The following is a 21,179-nucleotide window of genomic DNA, read 5'->3' as shown; positions in this document are numbered from 1 at the left end:
AATGTCAATTATATGACATTTTGAAATTTAGATTTAAGCCCAACAACTTTGCGCACAATTATTTCATGTATTTGTGAAGACCTGTTACATCAGTGAAGTATCGCTCTCTGAATTTCAGTGGAAGCAATATCAAAACTAGGTTGGTGCTCAGCTAGGGTTCAATTTTTACTCTCTCTAGGGCACTCGTGTTTCATGGTCTATGACAATTATGCACAAATTCAGCCTTAAAGCCTTGGGACTAAGTCTATAACTATAGATAAACAGTGCACTGGAGGCCGAGGTTTTTGTCATTTGGTGATGTACACTTAGTTTTATTAATTGTTTACACAAATAAATAGAAAAAAAAAAAGAAATTTTTTTATAAATTTAAAGTTGGGGCTTTTCTAAGGCATTATGCATCTCGGTTAAAACTGGCAAAATTAATAGGCATATTGAAATTGTAATAAATTTAAATTCTATTTATTTCAGAAAAATAAATAATTTAAAAAATTATATTTTCAAAAATTATTAGTTGTATCGATTGAAATAATTATTCTATTAAAAATGCTTTCATTATTGACAACGATTTATATTTAAATATTTTCGTGAACAATGAAAATACTTTCTATTAATTCATTCTTGTAAGGAGAAAATTGTTTTTAAAAAATATTGTCTAAATTATTTATTTTTCACTAAATAAATAGAGTCTTGAGATTTAAATGGACAAAACAAAAATTTGAGGGTTTTAATGTACGGATAGTATAAATTTTAGGACTTTGCTGCAATTTTCGCAAAAGAGAAAAGAGAGAGATTTGCGGGAGTATTGTCCGTGCAGCTTCCGACAAGAAGAAGATCAGGACATAGGAGGAGGATTCGCCAACTGTGAACCCCAGATATTTCAGATGATGGAGATGGAATGTGGGTCCATCGCGATCTCGCTCTGCAAGGACGACCTTGAATTGGGTCGCCGTTCAAGAAGCTGGAAACGATAATTTGGGGCGCGAAAAGCAGCCGGTTGGATGATACTCGTGGCGTTCCAGCTCCGTACGAGGTAATATTTTTGAAATTTGCATAGTTCTTTGAGAACGTTGTCTTGTCAGCTTGATCCGTGCGATGTGCATTGGGCACGTTGATGCTTGTTGACAGCTCTCTGATCGAACGACCCATGATGTTCTTGTGGCTGTGCATTCTTCAAGTTGAACGCTTGCACTCTCAAAATTGTTCATTTTTTCATTTGACGAATGTCCATGTAGTCGTGTTGGTGTATTGTGGTGGCTACTTAATGCGTGAAACCTTGCTTACGTAAGTGCACAAGCCTTTTTGTCTTCGTAATGTTGAGTCATTTGGATGTTGCTGCTCTCCATTTGATTGATATTTTGAATCATGTGTTGAGAAGGAATCTGTTGCATTGTGGGGAGTCGGATTTTGGACTGTCTCTTCGGAATCGGGGATGCATAAGTTAGGCAAAGTAGGTGAACATGACAGAGTGAAATGCTGCTCCTCCTGAAATGAAGTGTAGAAAGAAATATTTCTCATCATAATCTGAGACTTGGGTAGAGAACTCATTTAATGAATGAGAACATGCAGCTTTTCAGTTTGTGTTCAGCTCTATGAATGAGTCTAAGCATCCTCTTTCCTTCCTAAATTGGCTGGAGCAGAAAGATCTGCTTTTGTTCTGATGCTAGTGAAGAAGTGAAGTAGCATTCTTTACTTCATGGGAATTAAATTTTATGAGCAAAGCTTTCTCCAAGTTCAATGTGCCAAGTGAGTTCTCTGCAGAATTTACATAGTTTTTTGCACTGTGAAGGCAATCAGGGCAAGAACGTTCATATTGCGATTGTGATAAAAGAATGCAGTCTGTTAAGTCATCTCTCATCTGTAGGGTATGCATAACAAATAGCAGTCTGTCATTCTTGGAGTAAATGCTTTTCATCCTGATGCAGGAGGAAGTTATTGAAATCTCCTGATTTTTGACCAGCTCACCTTTATCTAGCTTAACTCTATGCTGAGCTTAAACTTTAGCAAGCTCTGCCAGTTGCATCTTCAAAGTATAAGTCAGATCCTGATCTTAAACAAAACCAACTGAATTCACTATGTCATGACTTGCTTTGTATCCTTAAATATATGAGAGAGATTTTGAATCGGCAAGATCCCATTTAGTTAACTGTAATACTTTCCATATATACTTCTAATCATTATTTGGTACTTGATTGCCATTTACATTCAATAAGAGCATGCTACACTATGATACATCAAGTCTATATATTTCTTTCCTGTGATACTGCTAGTGGGGTGCACGTATAGTGAGTAATTAATGCTTTGTTCTATACATCATGCTCCACAGTTGCTTAATGCTGAAAGCAGTGGTTAATCATTTCCAATGCTCAGAAAGCAGTGGAGTCGTAATTTTGTTCTCCGGATCTGAATCCCATGTCTTATTCTTGTCATAGTGGAGTGCTTTGAGAAGGATGAAGCTATTCAGAGATAATTATAATAGTAATGTCAATTTTCATTTGTTGAGTGGGAATAATGGTATGTGACTGATTTTTCCTTTGTTTGTGTATTTAAAGATATGGTTCGGGGTAGAGATGCCTGTTGGGAGCACTGTGTCCTGGTCGATGCGACAAAACAGAAGGTTAGGTGTAACTATTGCGAAAGGGAGTTCAGCGGAGGGGTTTATAGGATGAAGTTCCATCTAGCCCAGATCAAGAACAAAGACATTGTGCCTTGTTCAAAAGTTCCAAATGATGTGAGGGACCATATTCGAAGTATATTGAGCACTCCCAAGAAACAGAAAACTCTAAAAAAACCTAAGGTTGATTGGACTGCTAATGGTCAACAACATAGCTCTTCGGGTAGTGAGAACTCCCATGCAAACCATTATTCTAGTGGACAGCGTGAAAGCTCTTGTCCCCCTTTATTTCTTCTGCAGAATTCACCTAGTCTACCAGCAGCTGATGATGCCCAAAAACAGAAACAGGATTATGCTGACAAAAAAATTGCTACATTCTTTTTCCATAATTCTATTCCTTTTAATGTTACCAAAAGCATTTATTATCAGGAAATGGTGGATGCTATAGCAGAGTGTGAATTGGGCTATAAAGCCCCAAACTATGACAGCCTGAGATCTGTTCTCTTGGAGAAAGTGAAAGATGACATACAAGATTGCTATCGAAAATTGAAGGATAACTGGAAGGATTGTGGTTGTACAGTTTTATGTGAGAGCTGGTGCAGTACCAAGAGTCAATCACTTGTACTATTTACAGTCACATGTCCTAAAGGGGCAATATTTTTGCGGTCAATCGATGTATCGGGTCATGAAGATGATGCTACGTATTTGTTTGAAGTGATAGAAACCGTTGTTTTGGAGGTTGGTTTGGAAAGTGTTGTTCAAGTGATAACTGACAGCACGGCTAGTTATATTTATGCAGGAAGACTCCTCATGGACAAGTACTCATCACTTTTTTGGTCCCCCTGTGCATCTTATTGTGTTAATAAGATGTTGGAGGACATGAGCAAAGAAGGCTGGGTGTGCACAGTGCTGGAGGAGGCAAAGATTATCACACAATACATATACAGCAATACCTTGAGGTTAGGTGTGATGAGGAACTTAAATGGCGGTGAGGAGTTGACCAGGCCAAAAATAACTCAGTTTGCAACTCGTTTCCTCTCCTTAAGGTCCATAGTAATCCAGGAGGACACTTTGAAACATACGTTTTCTCACATGCAGTGGTTCTCATCTGACTACAGTAGGTTCCCTGATGCCCAGGCCTTTAAGTCCTTGTTACATTCCGAGAGATTTTGGAAGTCTGCTCATGAAGTCGTGAGTGTGTCAGAACCGCTAATTAAAATCTTAAGGATGGTTGATGGGGACATGCCTGCGATTGGTTATTTGTCTGAGGCAGTGGAGAGGGCAAAGATCTCAATCAAAGAATACTATAAGGGTGTTGAGGAGAGATATATTCCTATTTGGAATATAATTGACCACAGATGGAATATGCAGCTTCAGTCAACAATACACGCTGCAGCTGCATTTCTGAATCCATCGATCTTTTACAATCCAAACTGCAAGATTGACCTTAGAATTAGGAATGGATTTCAGGAAGCCATGAGGAAGGTGGCTTGCAGTGATCTGGATAAAGTGGAAATTACAAAAGAACATCCCGTATATATTAATAAGCATGGTGCCCTTGGGACTGATTTTGCTATCATGGGACGAACTCTGAATGCTCCAGGTATGTTCCATAAGCAGCCAGATTTGGACTTTTGTATTGCGTGATACACAATGGGGAGATTTTATATGTTTTCAAGACATAAACAGGTGCACGGTATAAATGTTTTTGAACATGGCATAACTCATTAGCGAACAAATTTTTGTATTATCTGCATGCACATTCAGCGTTGGTGTCCATCATTAAGATTTACAATCCTTAAGATTAGCTAACTGGTTGAATTTGTTTTAGTGAAAAGGCCATGAAAAGTAAGTTTTATGGATCGCAAAGTATGGGATCAATAGATGGGGTCCTTCCACGGTCGGTTGAAGACCCGGTTATGCATTGACTTAATTAGTAGCCTCTTCTCAAGACTCTGGAACTGATCATAGATTGGCTTACCAGATCAAATGTTACTCCCTACATTTGGTTCAATGCTATATTGCCTGGTTTTCTTACCACATTTTCGGTCATCAAAGCATATAGCCTAAATATTGTTTTGTCTTATTCAAGAAACTTTGTCTAACCTGTCAATATGCGAACTCTAGGTGATTGGTGGGCAGCATACGGATACGAAATCCCCACGTTGCAGAAAGTTGCAATTCGCATATTGAGCCAACCTTGTAGTTTGCACTGGTGCAAATGGAACTGGGCCACCTTCGAGAGCCTGCATACCAAGAAGCGGAATGCAGAGGAGTTCAAAAAGTTGGGCGATTTGGTGTTTATGCACTCCAACCTTTGGTTGAAATCCATCCACGAAAGTTGGGACAGAAGATGTAAACCTATAAATTTCGATGAGATAGATGTTAGCTCTGATTGGCCTACTGAGCTGGATCCTTCAGCTCCTTTGTTAATCGACACTTGGTCGGACGATTTGCAGGCAGAATGTAAAGTTGTCCCTGACTTTGCTGATAACCAGAGAATAGGATAGAAACAGAGCAACGGAGTAGAATATGTCTAATTTTCATATGTTTCGTCAACAGTGCAAAGGAGATCAGCCACCAATCACTGCCACCATCAGAACAGAGTGAATATGCCTAATCCAAAGGATCATATACTTCAAGAAACGGTGCAAATTGGGATATTTTTCGAGCCTGCTCAGGACATCCAATTAACATCCCTAACTAAAAAGAGACAACGTCTTGGCCAAATGTCCCGACTGCGTTGTGATCTATATGTCCCAGTGGAACATTGGTTGCACCTCCACAAATGTCCCAAAGATCAAAGCGATAGGACGTCTCTCATATTAACTAATTTTTGTGCACTTTTACGATGCCACATAACTGTAAATGTACCAATGGCCCCTTGAAAGGAACCAATCCCTTTCATCATGATGAACTTGAATGCGCATTGACCAGCGCCAACTGTCGATATAACAACCGAATATAGCTATAACTGAATGACTCGCATGAATAACCGATAATACAGTAAAGCTTAGATCCCAAAATATGTCCGCTTGTTGATAGTACTAACGGGGAATGCTTGGTACAGTTATCTAGCGTGACAAGTGGTCCAAAGCGCTTACATTTTCTTACAAAATGACTACAAGCAAAATGAATATAATATAATCATCAGTTTCTCCAAGACCTCGCTCTCTCTCGGTCTTCTTGATCATCATTTTCTCCTCCAAATCGACAAATCAAACTGCATGAAACAAACAATATTCAAAATGACAGGTTTGGGGCAACCACCAATAATAATCAAGAAAGTATGAATCAATTTAAGGAAGTTAAAACATCCAACGAGGATCATTTCATCACACTAGGACGTTGCTGTATCATAACATGAAGTGCGGCCAGTTGACCTTCACAACAGACATCTCTGAATCATGCTTCGTTTGTAAAACGAACGACACCCCGTCGACCCATTTCGCACGGCTTTCTTAAGGTTCTCTATGCGTCTAGAGAACCTTAGGTAGAAGACAAAGTGTTTGGTAAAAAATCTTGGATGCTTATTTGGGTTAGCATTTCCAAAGTCCTCTACGGCTTTTATCTCATGGCCTCTACTCATCGGTGTCGGGCATTCAGTATTATGTGAGAGTGTTTATCGAGCTCTCGTTGGAGATTGTCCACGTGACTGAGTCCAAAGCTCTGTTCGCATTCATGGATGGACCAGTCCAGATTGGAATTTGAACGCCGAGGAGTGCAAGAGCTATTGAGAGCTCTTGTCGCAGCCGTTGATTGATCGCCATCGGTCTTACTCTTCCAAGTCCAGGGGTGAAGATGGGGAATTGGATTGTCACCTTCACGAGGAAGAAGAAGAGGAAGAGGAAGAGGAGGAAGAGGAAGAGGAAGAGGAAGAAGTCATCCATGGTCCAAGGGACAGAGGGGAACCTCGGCGTGGCAAGTGGAAGAAGCCACAGAGAGATATGTTGTGTACAAGGAACTCGAGAGAAAGCCGATCAAATGTTTCTTTTGGATGACTCGCACCTTGCTTGGGATTTTGCGAAGAAGAAAAGGCTTTTGGCAATACATTCCATGGAAGAGGAGGAATCGTGGCAAGAGAATCGGGACTGTAGGTTGGGGCGTTAATGCTACTCAATTCCTTGAAGGTTCAAATACTGCCCAAGAAGCCTCCTAGGTCAAATTTGCCGTTCGTGGAAGTCAAGGATAGCAATACAGAAGTCCGGCAAACTTGTTCATGTCGAGTAGAGTTTGGGTCTTTCAGTAGAGTCGATCGAACATTGGTTCAAGACGGTCCTCTTGGGATGATGTATTGGCCATTGGCATTGTTTGAGATGTGGATATACGTGTCAAAGATTAGAAGGGCGAGTTCTCTCTTGAGATAATTCCGCTTGATGGTAATGATTTTGTTTTGGGTGTAGAATTCTTTGATAGACTGGATGCCATGATCGAATGAGGACTAAATCGCATATTATCACTGATCCGAAAATACCAATGCCAATTAGTGGTGACGACTGTTTGTGGGCTGTTAACAACCGAGAACATTTGTGGCACGATTCATGGAGAGCAGGCCAAGAGTTGAGGAGCTTGTGGCCATTGGAGACAAGGCCACAACCTACGGAGAGGCCAAAGGTGGAGGTGGAGCTCTCCGAGGGAGCTGGCGCTTTCCAAGGCAACTCAATACTGGATAATCAATGCACGTGCTTTTTCCGGAAGTGGGGACTTGGTTGGCAACATGAAGTTAGCCCAACTGAGGGAGGAATTGCCTGTGGAGCAAGTTTGATTCAAGATCCATGCAAGTCAAAAGGGAATGACTAACGTATGACATGTAAGAATCGCCAACTCCAAGGGAGCTAATGATCCAAAAGAAAGATAAGATCGGGAAAGCAAACAATTGCGAGTTGAGAGTATCGATAATGTCGCTTAAATGGATGGAGGAGAATGTCAAGGATCAAGATGATTGGCTAGACCTTGAAACTTTTGGAAATCTAGAGTTTTAATATTCCTATAATCAAAAGGGGTAGTTCGTAGATAGGGATATTGAATCTTCACTGTTAAATCCACTGTTGTAGTGAGAGGGGATTTCCTTATGGAACATTAGAACATTCTTTTTCGATCTGGAGTGGGGCCAAGTGAGTGAATAAACAATACTTTAAGGAAAAGACTGAGCTTATGTGACTCTAGTAAGGGTGAAAAAGTCAAAGGAAACCCGAATCAAGTCTGTGACACGTGTCGTTGCGTCAGTTTCGGTAATTAAAAAAAAAGTGCCCCGTGGTTGTGGACCCAGGACGTTTGCTGAAATGTCGCCACAACATGACACCGGTTTAATGACGACCATCCCTATATTTTCAAGATTGAGACGCTTGGTCACGGCGCCCTTTAAATTTCGTCCCAATTTGCACTGTTTTTTTTGGAGTGATACCATTACGCCAGAACTTCACTATAGAAGAAAATAATTGGGAAGTTCAGCACGCAAGGATGATTCTTGAGCGAAAGACGATTCATTTGAAATAAAAAAAAAAAAAAATTGATTAAAATTCGGTGGTGACTCTGGACCTGGAGCGAATAGAAAGCGTTGGTAACGTTTACGTCGAAAAATTGTTCGAAACATAAATAGAAAAACTATTTACATTAGGGGAATAATTTTTACCGGAAAGACGCGTTTAGTAAACTTGTTTCGAGAATAAAAAATGAATAAAAACACGTTTAGTAAATTTATATATTTTTTGTTTCTTTTAATTTTTAAATATTTTTATTTTATTTTTCCTTTTTCCTTTCTTTTTTTTTTTTTTTTTTTTTTCTTCTTTTGGCTGGTCGTCGACCTCCGACGACCGGTCGACGGCCCGGCGGCCTCGCTCGAGATCCAGCCGAGGCTAGGTCACGCTGGCCATGGCCGAGGCGGGGTGACCATCCAAAGAAAAAGAAGAAGAAAAGAAAAAGAAAAGAAGAATAAAAGAGAAGAGAGAGAAGTGTTTCTTCAAAAGTGTTTTTGGAACAACAAAACAACTTTTTTGTTTTTCATTTCCGTTCTTTTTTTGTTCCGGGAACAAAAATTGAACAAAAACGCAAATAAACGCGTTTATGTTCTTTTTTAACAAAAAAACAAAATTTTTGTTCATAAGCAAAAGAAAAAACATTACCATGCAGCCCAAGAAAGCTCCGGTGACTAGGGGTGTAAACGGTTCGGTTTTCAAAAAACCGAACCGAACCGTTACAAATAACTTCCGGGCGAACCGAATGAGACCCGAACCGAATACGAACCAACCGAACTTCGGTTCGGTTCGGTTTTTTGGTTTTCGGTTTTTAGCTTTTAGTTTTGGTTTTTGGTTTTTTGGTTACTCGTTCGTCGACGAACCACACGACGACCTTCTTGGCGACGCTCCTAAGGCGTAAGCTGAATAGGTAAGCTCGTCCCTGCTCTTGCCCTGTTTTGGGTGCTCGGGCCGGAGCTCCGGCCGTCCGGCTCCCTCGAGCTTCGGCCGGCGTCGCCCGTGTTTTGTTTCTGATGTCTTCCTCGTCGCGTGTCGAGAGTCCCAGTGTGGGTCGAGCTTCGGTTGACCCAAAAATCCCTCGTTATAGTAGCGCGCCCCAATTGTTTGATATAATGCCCGAAGTGGATCTGAAAGTTTGTGTGGGGAATATTTGTTCTCGTTGTGTTGTTTTGTCTGTGGCTGTTGTTGCCCCTTTCTTTGATCGAGCAAATGGAGGCAAGCGTCGCTGAGGCGTGGTTTTCGGATGGTAGGGGTGTGTCAAAACCTTCGATTGGGTCTCTATTTGGGTGTTATGGGCAAAGTTTGGCTTCCACCGTGAAGAGGCCTGCGAGGGCAAGGGGGTTCCGGCGATGGCCGTGACTCGCCGAGCACCAGGTGTGGTCGGACGTGGAGGTCCGGACGCCGGTAATGCTTCTCGGCTGGTCTAGGCGGTGGGTCTTGGTGGAGGCTCGGGCGTGGAAGAGAAGTTGCTGTTCGGGAGATGAGTCCATCGTGGAAGGCTGGTGAGGGGCTCGTCGTAGCGGTGGCGATGGTTCGGGCAGGAGGGCTGCAGGCAAGTGTTCGGTGAGGAGAGAGAGGGGAATCGTCGAGGAAGAAGTAACCGAACCGAAATAAGGTTTTAGGATTTTATCGGTTTATCGGTTCGGTTAACCGATAAAAAACCGAACCGATAAAAAAATTTCGGTTTTTAATGAGAACCGAAAACCAACCGAACCAAACCGAAAAATTCGGTTTTCGGTTCGGTTCAGTTCGGTTCTCGGGACGGTTTTTGACACCCCTACCAGTGACTGCATTTAAAGTCTCATATTTTCTTCCGCTGCTCAAGCAGTCAGTTTCACCTTTTAAAAGTCATAACCAACTCTTTGCCATTATACATAATGAGCGGAAGCCTAAAACGCGAAATCCACATGCAGTTGTGAGCTTCCTGCCTGATCAATCTTTAGAATCTATAGAGCTATAATGCAGAGGCAGCTAATGCGTGGAACAGTTTCATTTGCTGTTATAACGTCTCAGGCAAACAAATGAAAGAAATCAGCATCGAGATACTTGTGATTTTCAAGAGTTATGTCACAACATCTGGTCATTTAGTATGGATTCCGCTGTAATAGAAAGCACAATCAATGTACAGAAACTTTTAACATATTATCTTGCCCAACAACTACACTCAACACCCAAAAGTAAATCAACATTGATGGCTGCGAGACAGCAGATACTTGCTATGGGAAGGTGAAAGCCACCGCTATGTACAACAAAATTTCGAGGAAAACTTTCTACAGACTGGGGTTTAATTACTATCCGGTGCACGCACAAGGCGATCACTTTGAAGCAAAAAAGCTGGAAAAGGGACCTGGCAATTCTGAATATGTGATTTCAACCGGGGAATGTTTGGATGTGCACTTCTACATCTGTGGCAACGTAACTCCATAGAAAGTAGACTCTCGTCGTCTTTTATAATTGCTTTTCCATTCTTGTTCACCTCCTCAATGACATCAACTGAGTCGCGGAAGAAAGCAGTGTTAAATGAGTTCCAATGCTTCTTATTCTTGAGATGAACTGAATTAAAATCTTGGCTGATAACATGAAGGTGAAGCTGCCTCATTGATGGTGCCTGCAAGAGGAAGTATCTTAATTCCCTTCTGAGGTTTCATCGCAGAATTTTAAATTGATACTGAAGACAATCCAAAGTACACAATGAACATGCTGGTATATGCAGGATAGAGACAATTGTCACTTGTCTACAGTAGTAAGTCTTTCTCCAACATCAACAATTGCTAGCCACATTGGAGGATGGAGGCAAGTTTGGTTGCTCAATGTTCCATTATGAAAAGTGTCACAGCAAGGCTGAAGACTAAATCTCAGTGACGAAAGCCAGACACAACAATACTCATCTGACTTATTTACATTGACATTTTGTAATAAGCACAGGCAACATCACCATCGGAAGGCTTTCTACCAAAAAGTTTGCAGCCAAAGGAGATTGCAGCGATATAGAAATAGACAGTGATGACAGGTAGCATAATGCTTCTCAATACTTTCCCAACAAAACCAAGCCCGAGTTCCTAATAACTGATTTTGGCATTCTGGCACAAAGTTCTGCCAGTCCACTACATACCTTCAGCACACTACAAAAATAGCATTGTCATTACTATAGTGCTCCTTTTAAATTTTGTTATTTGAGCATATAATATAGGAGTTTATATTGCAAAATTTGGGGGAATAAGGAACTTGAAATAAGGTGCATTAGATTGCCATATCCATAAGCTTTTAGGTGCATGCCATCTCAGTGTGCAAGTGCCTGCATCAAATGTCAAGACATTTGAGCCAACTAATAGCCCTGGGTAAAAGGTTGCAGCATACCGAGTGATATCCGAGACGGAAAACTAGTTGGGAATCTTCATGCAAGAACTTCTCAACCCACTTCAAGCCAATGGCATGCATTCTCCTCAACAGTTCAAGGTGTACTTCATGCACATCTGCCAGGCAATCAAGACCTCTAGCTTGTGCCAAGATGAGAATATGCTTCTGTGCCTACTCAAAGAAAAATCTTACATAAATTGAATTTGCCAACCCAGAAATCAAAGGAACAAAGAAGCAAGTTAGTATTTACCTTAGGATAAGCATCATTTAGCACAACAACATCCTCTAGTATTTCCAAAATGTCATCCTTATGCCTTTCTGGATTCATAGCAATATGATAGAGAGCCTGGGCCCAAGAGCCCCATACTTTTGTCATTCCGCTGTTGGTAGTTTGGGTACCTGAATCTGAATTTCCAGTTCTGGGACGTGTGATGTGAGTCTCAACTTCATCTCCAGATCCTCGACTCTTTTTGCTGCTAATAGATACATCGGCATCATCCCTCTTATTCTTCAAATCACCATTTGCAACATTTTTATCAGGACCATGTCCGGAGTGATGCAGGAACTCTTCATGCCTTTTTGTAACTGATTTTTCTTGTAACTTCAATAATGACAAGAATCCTTCAAAGAGTGATGTATATGCTTGACGGAGAACCATGCAGCCTTTATTATAATCGTTGTTAAGACAATTTGGTCTTTGTGGGTTCATATTCGGCCCAAGGACATGGATGACATGTGTTATCCCTTCCCTGTTGTACAGTGGAGAAGTTGAAGGAAGAGGAACAACCACAGCACTACCTGGGAGAAGTGACTTAACTCGTTCATTTGTTGCCTTTTCCAGGTCCCCACCTGCAGCCTTAAAAATAGCAGCATTAACGCCTCCACCTCCAGGTTTTAATCGCCTACACAATATTTTGTTCTGGTTAATCCTCAATGAAGTGCTATTAAAAATTGGAACAAACTATTCAATTCTTTTACATTGTATGAGTGAAAGAAATAAGAGAAAGGGTCACAAAACCAAATATATTCATAACTTTTCCTTTTAAAATTTTTTAAGCATAATGATCTTGGAAACAATAATTGACCCAATTACAACAAGAAGTTATGAGCTGAACCCTAAAGGATATCCTTCATGCATTGTTTGCAAAACTCCATGGTACAGCATCTCACTATCTATTTCAAATAGAAAAAGGTTGGCTTCTACTAGATAACATGAATGATTTCTATTCCAGAACTCTCACCAATTGGCAGCATTAGCTATGACATTGCAGTTTAAACCTCCTTTTGTAGAGAGCTCAATTATATTGCCTGCAAATGTGAAGAACTTGCTTGAGTCAATACTCTTCTTCGCAGCTTTAGCCCGAACCAAGGACAAGATTTTCGATTCATAAGTCAAGTCCACTAAAACAAGCCTGGCATTTCCAAGCTTAGGCACAAATTCCTCAACTGTCTCGACAATGATATCAGAAGCCTTTTCGAGGTTAAACTGGAAATCGGCTGTCGAAATGGATGGAAATGCCAGCGTGGAACATCATTATCTATGGCCTGGACTGCATCTTCTTTGCCCTTGCTTTCTTCTTTCTGAGGAGCATTCGGAAGAATAGGCATTTGTTCTCTTTCCAAGGAAGAGTCTTTCTTCTCTGAGCTCCCAATCGATGCAACAGACTGGTCGCTATTGACCTTGGAAACAACTGGAGAAGGTCCCTCTGCTTTCTTTAGGAACTTCATGATTCCCACTTGAACCTTCGCATCTTGGCTTTTCTGGCCGAAACAGCCTGGTGGAAGACCATCCGATGGACCAAGACCACTGTATGCACCCAGAGCAGCCTGAACTTCAGCATCATTATGGCAAAATGTAATCCGAGAAAACCCTTCACTCAGCTTAGGCAATTCTTTCTTCTGCAGCATTCTATTCACAACAGCAGCAGCTTTTCCACCTTGCAAGTTCCCTTCATGCCCCGTCCGCTTGACAGATCGAGAAATACAAAGCTGAGTAGGAAGATCAAGCATCACGGCATGCACCTCAATTTGGGCAGAGCCGAGTTTCAGGAACTCCGCACGCTGTTCCCTGTCTAGATTGCATCTGTCGATGAAGACGCTCTTGCCGTCCTTCAACGCACTCAAGGCACTCTTGACGCACTGTGCCTTCGTCCCAGCTTTCCCATTTCCAATTGTGTCCTGCAAAGAACAAGCAGATAATTAATGGGTATCGACCATCTCGCGCAAAAGCCTACGACACTCTAATGTCACAATGGAAAAGCTAGAAAGCAAGAACATTTCGACATTACAAGCGACAGAGAAACAACAAGAATTTCAGCGATACCCATTTACAAAAAGACTCCAGGAAGGGAAGCATAACAAACATACTTAACCCAAAAGCAACACGGGCGCACGAAAGAGGGAAAGGCTAACCTTCCACAGCGTAAACAAAGAGCCAGGCCCAGCGAAGCATTTCATCAAACGAATGGGGTGCGAGAGAGACGGACCTGACAAATTCGGACCCACGGCCTCCGAGAAGCGCCGACGACGGCGTCGCAGAAGGTGGACTTGCCACTACCGGGTGCTCCCACCAGCAGCACCACCAATCGCTTCCCCTTCTCCTCCACTTCCGAACAACCACGACGACAAACACCAGAAGAAGGAAAGAAAAAATTTCGAAGGTGTTAGAGCTCAGCAACCCTCGAAACATTTCGAATAATGCAAGAAACGACTCGAGAACTTTCTCGTTACCTCGTGCTTCCGAACCGTCATCAACCTCCATCTCCATCGCGGAAAATCTCCCTCGGCAATATCTGCAAAGAAAACCTCACGGTCGCCCTGTGTACTTTTACATCCTCGGATTGAACTGGGGTGAAACCGGACCGGACTAGATTGCGGTCTGATCCGGTCCGACCTAATAGAACCGATCGTTTAATCAATTTTTTTTTTTTTTTAAAGAAATATTAAAATTATTTTAAAATTATTACTATTTTAAAATTTACTATTATTTTTAGAAATAAAATATGAATTTATAAACTAAGAATCGATCGGATCCACCGGTTTAGCTTCCCATCAGAATTGGGACTCCAACCAAAAATTATCATTGCGAGAACTTGATCAAATCAGCCAATTCAATTTACTTCAAATGATCCGATTCGATTTGGACGGTTCTCGATTCAATTCATATGATATGCTTACTCTTAGATTGGTATTGGAAGTAGATAGAGGTGGCAAAATGGGTTTTAGACTCATATAAATCATAAATGGGTTATATATGGATTACTTGTTTTTTTGACAAAAAATAGTTAAATGAGTTTAACATCTAAAGACTTTTAATAGATGTGGCTTAAGTGGATCTTAAATGGGTTGGATTTTAAAACCCATTTTCACCCCAAATCTCACAATCCCACTCTTCTCTCTTTAACTTTACAAAAATATTTTATTTATTTATAAAAAGCGAAATTATAATTATTTTTTATTTTAATTTTTTTTTCTTTCTTCTTCCTCCGGTTGCCGGCATAGCGATGGCCGGCAACTGGCCAAAGAATAAGAAGAACAAAAAAGAAAAAAGAAAAAGAAAAATTATATTTAAAAAAGAAAAAGAAAAAGAATATAAATTTAATTTTAAAAAATAAAAAATAATTAAAATTCATTTTTAAATAAAAATTGTCTATTAAATTTGTGTTGTATAAAACTATTTTAGCAATACCATATTTTTAAATATATATAAAAAATAAGCTTTCTTAAGTTTAATTAAATGGGTCGGGTATGTATCGGGTCGGGTATGGGTTGAAAAATTTACATTAGGCATAAATTAATCATAAATGGATTAATGGGTCAATTTGGTCGGGTTATAATCCGACTCGATCACCTGTTTAGGTAGCGCATGCAAACGTTTCGTTAGGGAAGAGTTTTTTTTCGAAATGGTTCTTTTCTATTTCTCGCTCCGGAACAATTTAGAGTAAAAAGAACCCGTTTGATAATGACACAAAATTTCTACTCAGGAATAGAAAAAGAATAGAAATGCGTTTGATAACGCAACAATTTCTTTTTTGTATTTATTCATTTTTAATCTTGCCGACGGATTGCCCGCCTCCCGCGCGTAGGTCGCCGTCGCAAGCCCGCTAGCCACCCGCCGCACGACCGCCGGCCGCCGATGGGCTTCGGCGGCGCGGTGATGACGGTCGCGGCGGCGGCCGTCGTGCGGCGGTGGCTATGGCCCGGCGGCAGCGGCAGCGGCCCAGCGGGCGGAGGCCGGCCGGAGGCGAGTTGCCGGCAAGAAGCGGCCCGGCGACCGGCGCGACGGCGGCGGCTGGCCGGCGCGCGGCGCCGGCGTCCGGCGGCCCGCAGCGTCCGGCGACGGCCAGCGGCGGCGTCCGGGCGGGCCGGCGGCCGGCGTCGCGGCGTCCGGCGGCCCGGCGGCGGCCGGCGACCGGCGGCGGCCGATGGTGGCGGCGGCGGCGGCGGGCGGTGGCTGGGCGGTTGATGGTGGTCGCGGCAAGAAAAGAAAATTAAAGAAAATTAAACAAGAAAATCGAACATTTACTAGCAATTGTTTAACAAAGCAGTTAACTTTTTTTCGCTTGAATGCATCCCCAAACCATTTAGGCCAAGTTTTATTTAAGAAAACAATGATGTGGCGTTAGAAACATGTTTTCTTTTTTGTTAGGGGAACAAAAGAACAGAAACCAAGAGAAACAGAAACGTTTGCATGCAGGCCCTTAACAACTCTAGACATAGGCAACGATCGCGAAGTCAATTCCCTTCCGTTCACAGATCTTATTCGGTTCCCCGTGGGAGTTTATTGGGCCGGGCTAAATTTGGGCCCAAGCCGATCACGGGCCCAGAACGACACCGATCCATGTATATATATGTCGGTTGGTTCCTTCGCAAACCCTAGAGACGACAAGTCGAGCGTCATCTCCTCCAACTGTTAGGGTTTGACCTCCGCTCTGCAACATCGGCGAGAGCGGGCGCGAGAGCGATGGGGGAAGAAGAGAGCTGCGAGAAAGCAGGGCCCGTGTTCAGGGACATCAGGCGGTACTACTGCGAGTACTGCGGGATCTGCAGGTCCAAGAAGTCCCTCATCACTTCCCACATCCAGTCGCACCACCAGGTCAGTTCTCCTAGCTTCGTCGCCTTCCGATGCTTCGTGAGCAGTGCGGTTCCTTTCGGGCCGCTAGTTCTGGTGCTACGATTTGAGTAGCTCGATCGGCAATTGCTGTTTTTGCGGTTGCGGAATTTGCTCGCGTTTGAATGTTTTCGTGTTGGTTCGGTCTTTATCAGGATGAGGTGGAAGCGGCAATGGCTCAAGGTGTCGAGGGGAAGGAGGGAGCGAAAGCTAATAATACCTGCGAAGAATGCGGTGCCACGTTCAAGAAACCCGCGTACTTGAGGCAGCATATGCAGGGCCATTCGCTCGAGGTATATTGAGCTCTCTGTTTTGTTGTTGATGATGCAACATGAAAGCAAGTTCTTTCATAATTTTAGTCAAGTTTTGACGCGATTAGACCTGTCATGGAGGTGGTCGACAGTGAGGTTCAGTTTGTAAAGTGGAGAGTTTCTGATCACGGTCTCACCGGTCTTGTTGAACAGACAGTTTTGATGTACAATGCTCGGTCTTTGCTCTTAAAATTTTCACATTTGTAACTTCTAATGAGGTGTCAGAAACGGCAATTCGGATGTTATCGTTGGGGATGTACATGATTTTGCTGGGCTATGGAATAGTGATGCCGTGAATTTGTGAAGCCTCATCACATGCAAGCACCCATGAGAAAGCATTGATCTTAGATAAAAAAGTTGTAATTTTGGTTGAAAATTGAAACGTTTTTTTTTTTTTTTTGGATTTGTCTACTGCAAGTTTGCCTATACTAAAATCAAGACCTTGCAGGATAAAGTATGTTGGCTCATCTGATTATGATATGATAATGGCAATGGCGTGAAGCATTGGATCCCACCAAAAAGAACTCCAAAATGCAAGAGGCTGCAATCTTATATCTTGATTGGACTAGTATCAGGTTGGGGGACCACCTGAGAAGATCCATCAAGTCAGCCTCGGTCACGCATGTTCTATCTTGAGGTTTGAAGCATTGTTTGTTTGTTTTTTTTTTCTTTTCCCTATTGATGTCTAGAGATTTGGTATGCTCTGTATCTGTGTGTCAATATGCTAAATTCATTTGCAGAGGTCTTTCAAGTGTTCTATAGAGGATTGCCCTGCTAGCTATAGGAGAAAAGACCATTTGGCTCGTCACTTTCTTCAGCATAAAGGCAAGATTTTCAGCTGTCCTGTTGATGGTTGTAATAAGTCATTTGCATATCAAGGGAACATGAAGAGGCACTTGAATGAAATTCACAATGATGAGGAACCATCAACGTCTGGTGAATGCAAGAGTCTGAAGCAGTATGTTTGTCCGGAGGTTGGGTGTGGAAAGGTTTTCAAGTTTGCATCGAAGTTGCGAAAGCATGAGGATTCTCATGGTGAGTCACTTAATTATGAAGGTGTCTTGGTGAAGCCGAATGATATCTATGAATTGTTTAACATGCTTTTCGATAATAATGTCATTTCAACTGCTGCAGTCAAACTAGAGACTGTGGAGGCTTTCTGTTGCGAGTGCATGAAATACTTCAGCAATGTTGACTATCTGAAGGAGCACATGCGGTCGGCTCACCAATTAGTCAATTGCGACATATGTGGCACTAAGCAGTTGAGGAAGAATATCCAACGGCATCTCCGCACGCATGAGAAGAAAAATTCAGCTGATTCAGAAGCATTCAGATGTGATGTTGAGGGTTGTCTCAGCATTTTTTCAACAGTAAGATGCAGTCACCTACTAAGTAGATTCTCGCTGGGCATGGAATATAATTGTTTGGAACTTTGAAGCTTGAGCTCATTTATCGTGTGCCTGCTGAGTGTACATTAGCTGATTATTTTCTTGTTGACAGAAATCAAATTTACGTCAGCATGTGAAGGCTGTTCATCTTGAGGTGAGGCCATTTGTATGCGGCCATAAGGATTGTGGCAAGAAGTTTGCGTATAAGCACGTGAGAGACCATCATGAGAAAACTGGTTGCCATGTTTACACTCCAGTGAGCCCCATTCTCTCATTCTCTCTAATATTGCAATTGAATTTTACTGCTGTTGAAATCCAGCTTTTTACTACACGAGAGTTGGATGATTCTCATTTCTTGCAATTTGGCTCCTTGGGTTCAGGGTGATTTTGAGGAGTTAGATGAGCAATTTCGATCTAGGCCCAGAGGCGGAAGAAAGAGGAAATGTCCGACGATCGAGTCCCTATTGCGAAAAAGAGTTACTCTACCCAACGAGCTAGCTTTCCTATCGGATTAGTGACTGGAGTCTCTTGGCAGCACTTGGCAGCAGCGGAGGGTTATGTATAGGAGCTGTGGTTTTTGGCTTTATAGGCTGAGCAAGGGGACAAATTCACTCATCATCCTCCTGTCTCCTGTCTGTAGTTAGTAGATAGAGCTTTCTATTGTTTTGTATATGAAGATAAGAGAGCGTGTTAATAATCCTTAGCAAAAGATGCTTGTGATGAGCTATTGTCGGCTGTACATTATGCAATATAATAGTAAAATTCAACTGAACCATTGGTCTCATACTAATGTGTCACTGTTCACTTGATCAATTTCTATTTAAATGTCAGAGGCTAAATCCCAAGAAAGATCATGTACACATTTCCAGGGGATAAAAATGACCTCACTAGATGTCCTAAAAATATCACGGGGTTTCACTACAAGGACGAAAGTGGCCATCGCCATCTCTTTTCATGGCGGATGATGCTGGCGCTTTAATTTATTCCTAAAGTTAATAAAACAATAACAAGTTAAAAACTAAAATGTTGTTGGCCAAAATATGTTGGAAAGTAAACCAGAGTTTTAAGGGATGAAGAAACTGTCAAGTGCCAATGAAAATATTGAAAATGGTTGAATTAAAGAATTGTCTTCTTCAGATCATTGCCTAAGATCGTCCCTTGAAGAGAGTCGTCCGTGAGCGTCACCCAAACCCCACGTCTGAGCCCAGCGATGGTTACTGCCTGGAATCTGGTCCAAATCGAGGTTGGACGACCCCAACCAGTGGACCAGATCGGGTCCAGGGATGTGAGCACTGTCCCAGAGGGCTTCAAGCTCGTGCCATAGGAGCTCTCACGGCCGCTAGCACTACCTCGATTGTGAGAGAGAGTGCGTGCCAGGGGGGATGGGCTTGTCGGTGACTATTGAGAGCAGTTTCAGCCAAGTTTTTGGCTGCACTCATGAGCGTCGTCGATGGTGTTCCGTATTTTGTTTCACGAAATGCCAAACTCGTCCAGAAACGTTTTCCCCTTTGTAGCCCAGAAAACAAGAGGAAATTGCAAGTAACTATCACAAGCAATGCCCTGTAAAGTAAAACAAAAGGAAAATGTCATCAGAGCCTGTACTATTGTCTGAAATTCATATGCGTTTGTTTTAAGATAAATTCAATATTTGAAAAGTATTTGTCCAAAAATGATTGGTTATATCGTACAGAAAAGTTAATCAATAGAAATGCTTTCATGATCAACAACAATTTATATCAAATTATTTTCATCTATGATGGAAATATTTTCATTCATTCATTTTTGTAAGCGACATAGACGATTATTTCCTGGAAAAATAGAATTTTAAAATTTTGAATTTTCTGTTGAACAAACGCATCTTTAAAATCGTTCCTTTGCTCTCCGATCCTGCGGCTACCTGTCCAAGAGGATACTTGCCATGTCGAGACACATGTCGAGACAAGGGAAGAGCGACTGTTTTCTTGTTTGTTGACGATGACGAGTCATTTAATAATTACAAAGAAGTGTATAACATTCCGTTTCGTCCAAAGAGAATAATCTTCCCTTTAAAGTAATTTTGTAATTCATGAAATTTCAAATTACGGTGTATGCTGATGATATTTTGCAACAATATTTGTGAATTATAACCGTAAACGTTCTAGTTATATATTTACTACTCAAAATTGAATCTCAACACAATAGATGGTTTTCTAATATTGAGTTTGTGGATGGTAAGATTATTATTTCATTGGTGACTTTATAATTATGCACCCACTTGTAAAATATGAAAGTTAGTGTCAATCAACTATTAGATTTGTGGATGATAAAACTGTTATTTCTTTGGCAACATATACTTATGCGTCCATTTGTAAAATCTAAAAACAAGTGGAAATATACTGTTGAGTCTGTCAATGGTAAAATTGTCATTACATAGCTAATTACGAACAGGCTAATCAACAAGTTATTGGTCACTTTTTACTTATCATCGGCATTTCAAATTGATTATCAACATTACCTAATTACCATCCACAGAAAAAATTCCGTTTTATTCATCAACAGAATTTTATAAATCACCAGATGGAGGAGCTCCACTGAAAGGACAATTTTGCATTCCTAGTCAAGTCAACTGAAAACTACTGGCCATTATGCTTGATTGTAGTTGGTAAGTTTAATGTTTTTCCTCTCCATAATTGTCTAAGAAGGTTGTACCCGCTGTGTACCGGCCACCAAACTGGACCAAACGTGTTCCCAGCTTTTTTTAAGAAGGTGCATGAAAATTTTCGGTTTGAACATTCCAATTCCGAAAGGTTTTCCAAATTCCTACTCAGTTCATGGGCTTGAAGTTGGACCTAGTTGACTGGTTCACTTCAATGTTCTGACTAATGATTACTGCCGATTTCAAGTCAGCATTCATTTTATATGAAAAATAGGTCTGCTAATTTTGGTTGG

At 41.5% G+C, this 21,179-nt stretch overlaps 3 protein-coding genes across 3 annotated transcripts; 2 read left to right on the top strand and 1 right to left on the bottom strand.

Moving 5' to 3' along the window:
* The first annotated feature begins 790 nt into the window (after nt 1-790).
* LOC104423256 lies at nt 791-5,151 on the top strand. Its single transcript, XM_010035798.3, has 3 exons — nt 791-1,030; nt 2,550-4,214; nt 4,739-5,151. The coding sequence occupies exons 2-3, from the start codon at nt 2,552-2,554 to the stop codon at nt 5,119-5,121; spliced, it is 2,046 nt and encodes a 681-aa protein (XP_010034100.2). The 5' UTR covers nt 791-1,030; nt 2,550-2,551; the 3' UTR covers nt 5,122-5,151.
* Nucleotides 5,152-10,134: 4,983 nt separating this feature from the next.
* On the bottom strand, nt 10,135-14,226 carry LOC104423355 (transcription factor bHLH140). The gene is given in 7 exon segments (XM_039300874.1): nt 10,135-10,693; nt 11,443-11,613; nt 11,693-12,344; nt 12,684-13,057; nt 13,135-13,620; nt 13,929-14,047; nt 14,173-14,226. Coding segments are annotated over 7 exon segments (2,163 nt in total). The 5' UTR covers nt 14,210-14,226; the 3' UTR covers nt 10,135-10,369.
* Nucleotides 14,227-16,325: 2,099 nt separating this feature from the next.
* On the top strand, nt 16,326-19,035 carry LOC104423584 (transcription factor IIIA). Its single transcript, XM_010036077.3, has 6 exons — nt 16,326-16,537; nt 16,708-16,845; nt 17,604-17,898; nt 17,998-18,233; nt 18,364-18,507; nt 18,632-19,035. Exons 1-6 carry the CDS (start codon nt 16,406-16,408, stop codon nt 18,764-18,766), a joined length of 1,080 nt encoding a protein of 359 aa, XP_010034379.2. The 5' UTR covers nt 16,326-16,405; the 3' UTR covers nt 18,767-19,035.
* Nucleotides 19,036-21,179: the final 2,144 nt, after the last annotated feature.

This window comes from Eucalyptus grandis, chromosome 1, assembly GCF_016545825.1.
Source record: "Eucalyptus grandis isolate ANBG69807.140 chromosome 1, ASM1654582v1, whole genome shotgun sequence".
Lineage (NCBI taxonomy): Eukaryota > Viridiplantae > Streptophyta > Magnoliopsida > Myrtales > Myrtaceae > Eucalyptus > Eucalyptus grandis.
Note: the sequence above shows the minus strand (reverse complement) of the source record. Positions and strands in the feature narration are given on the sequence as shown.

Excerpts from the sequence above, each read along its gene's own strand:
- LOC104423256 (XM_010035798.3), top strand. The coding sequence starts at position 2,552 with ATGGTTCGGGGTAGAGATGCCTGTTGGGAGCACTGTGTCCTGGTCGAT. Across the intron at positions 4,215-4,738 it reads ACGAACTCTGAATGCTCCAG|GTGATTGGTGGGCAGCATAC; the intron begins GTATGTTCCATA and ends TGCGAACTCTAG.
- LOC104423584 (XM_010036077.3), top strand. The coding sequence starts at position 16,406 with ATGGGGGAAGAAGAGAGCTGCGAGAAAGCAGGGCCCGTGTTCAGGGAC. Across the intron at positions 17,899-17,997 it reads AAAGCATGAGGATTCTCATG|TCAAACTAGAGACTGTGGAG; the intron begins GTGAGTCACTTA and ends CAACTGCTGCAG. Across the intron at positions 18,508-18,631 it reads GTTGCCATGTTTACACTCCA|GGTGATTTTGAGGAGTTAGA; the intron begins GTGAGCCCCATT and ends CCTTGGGTTCAG.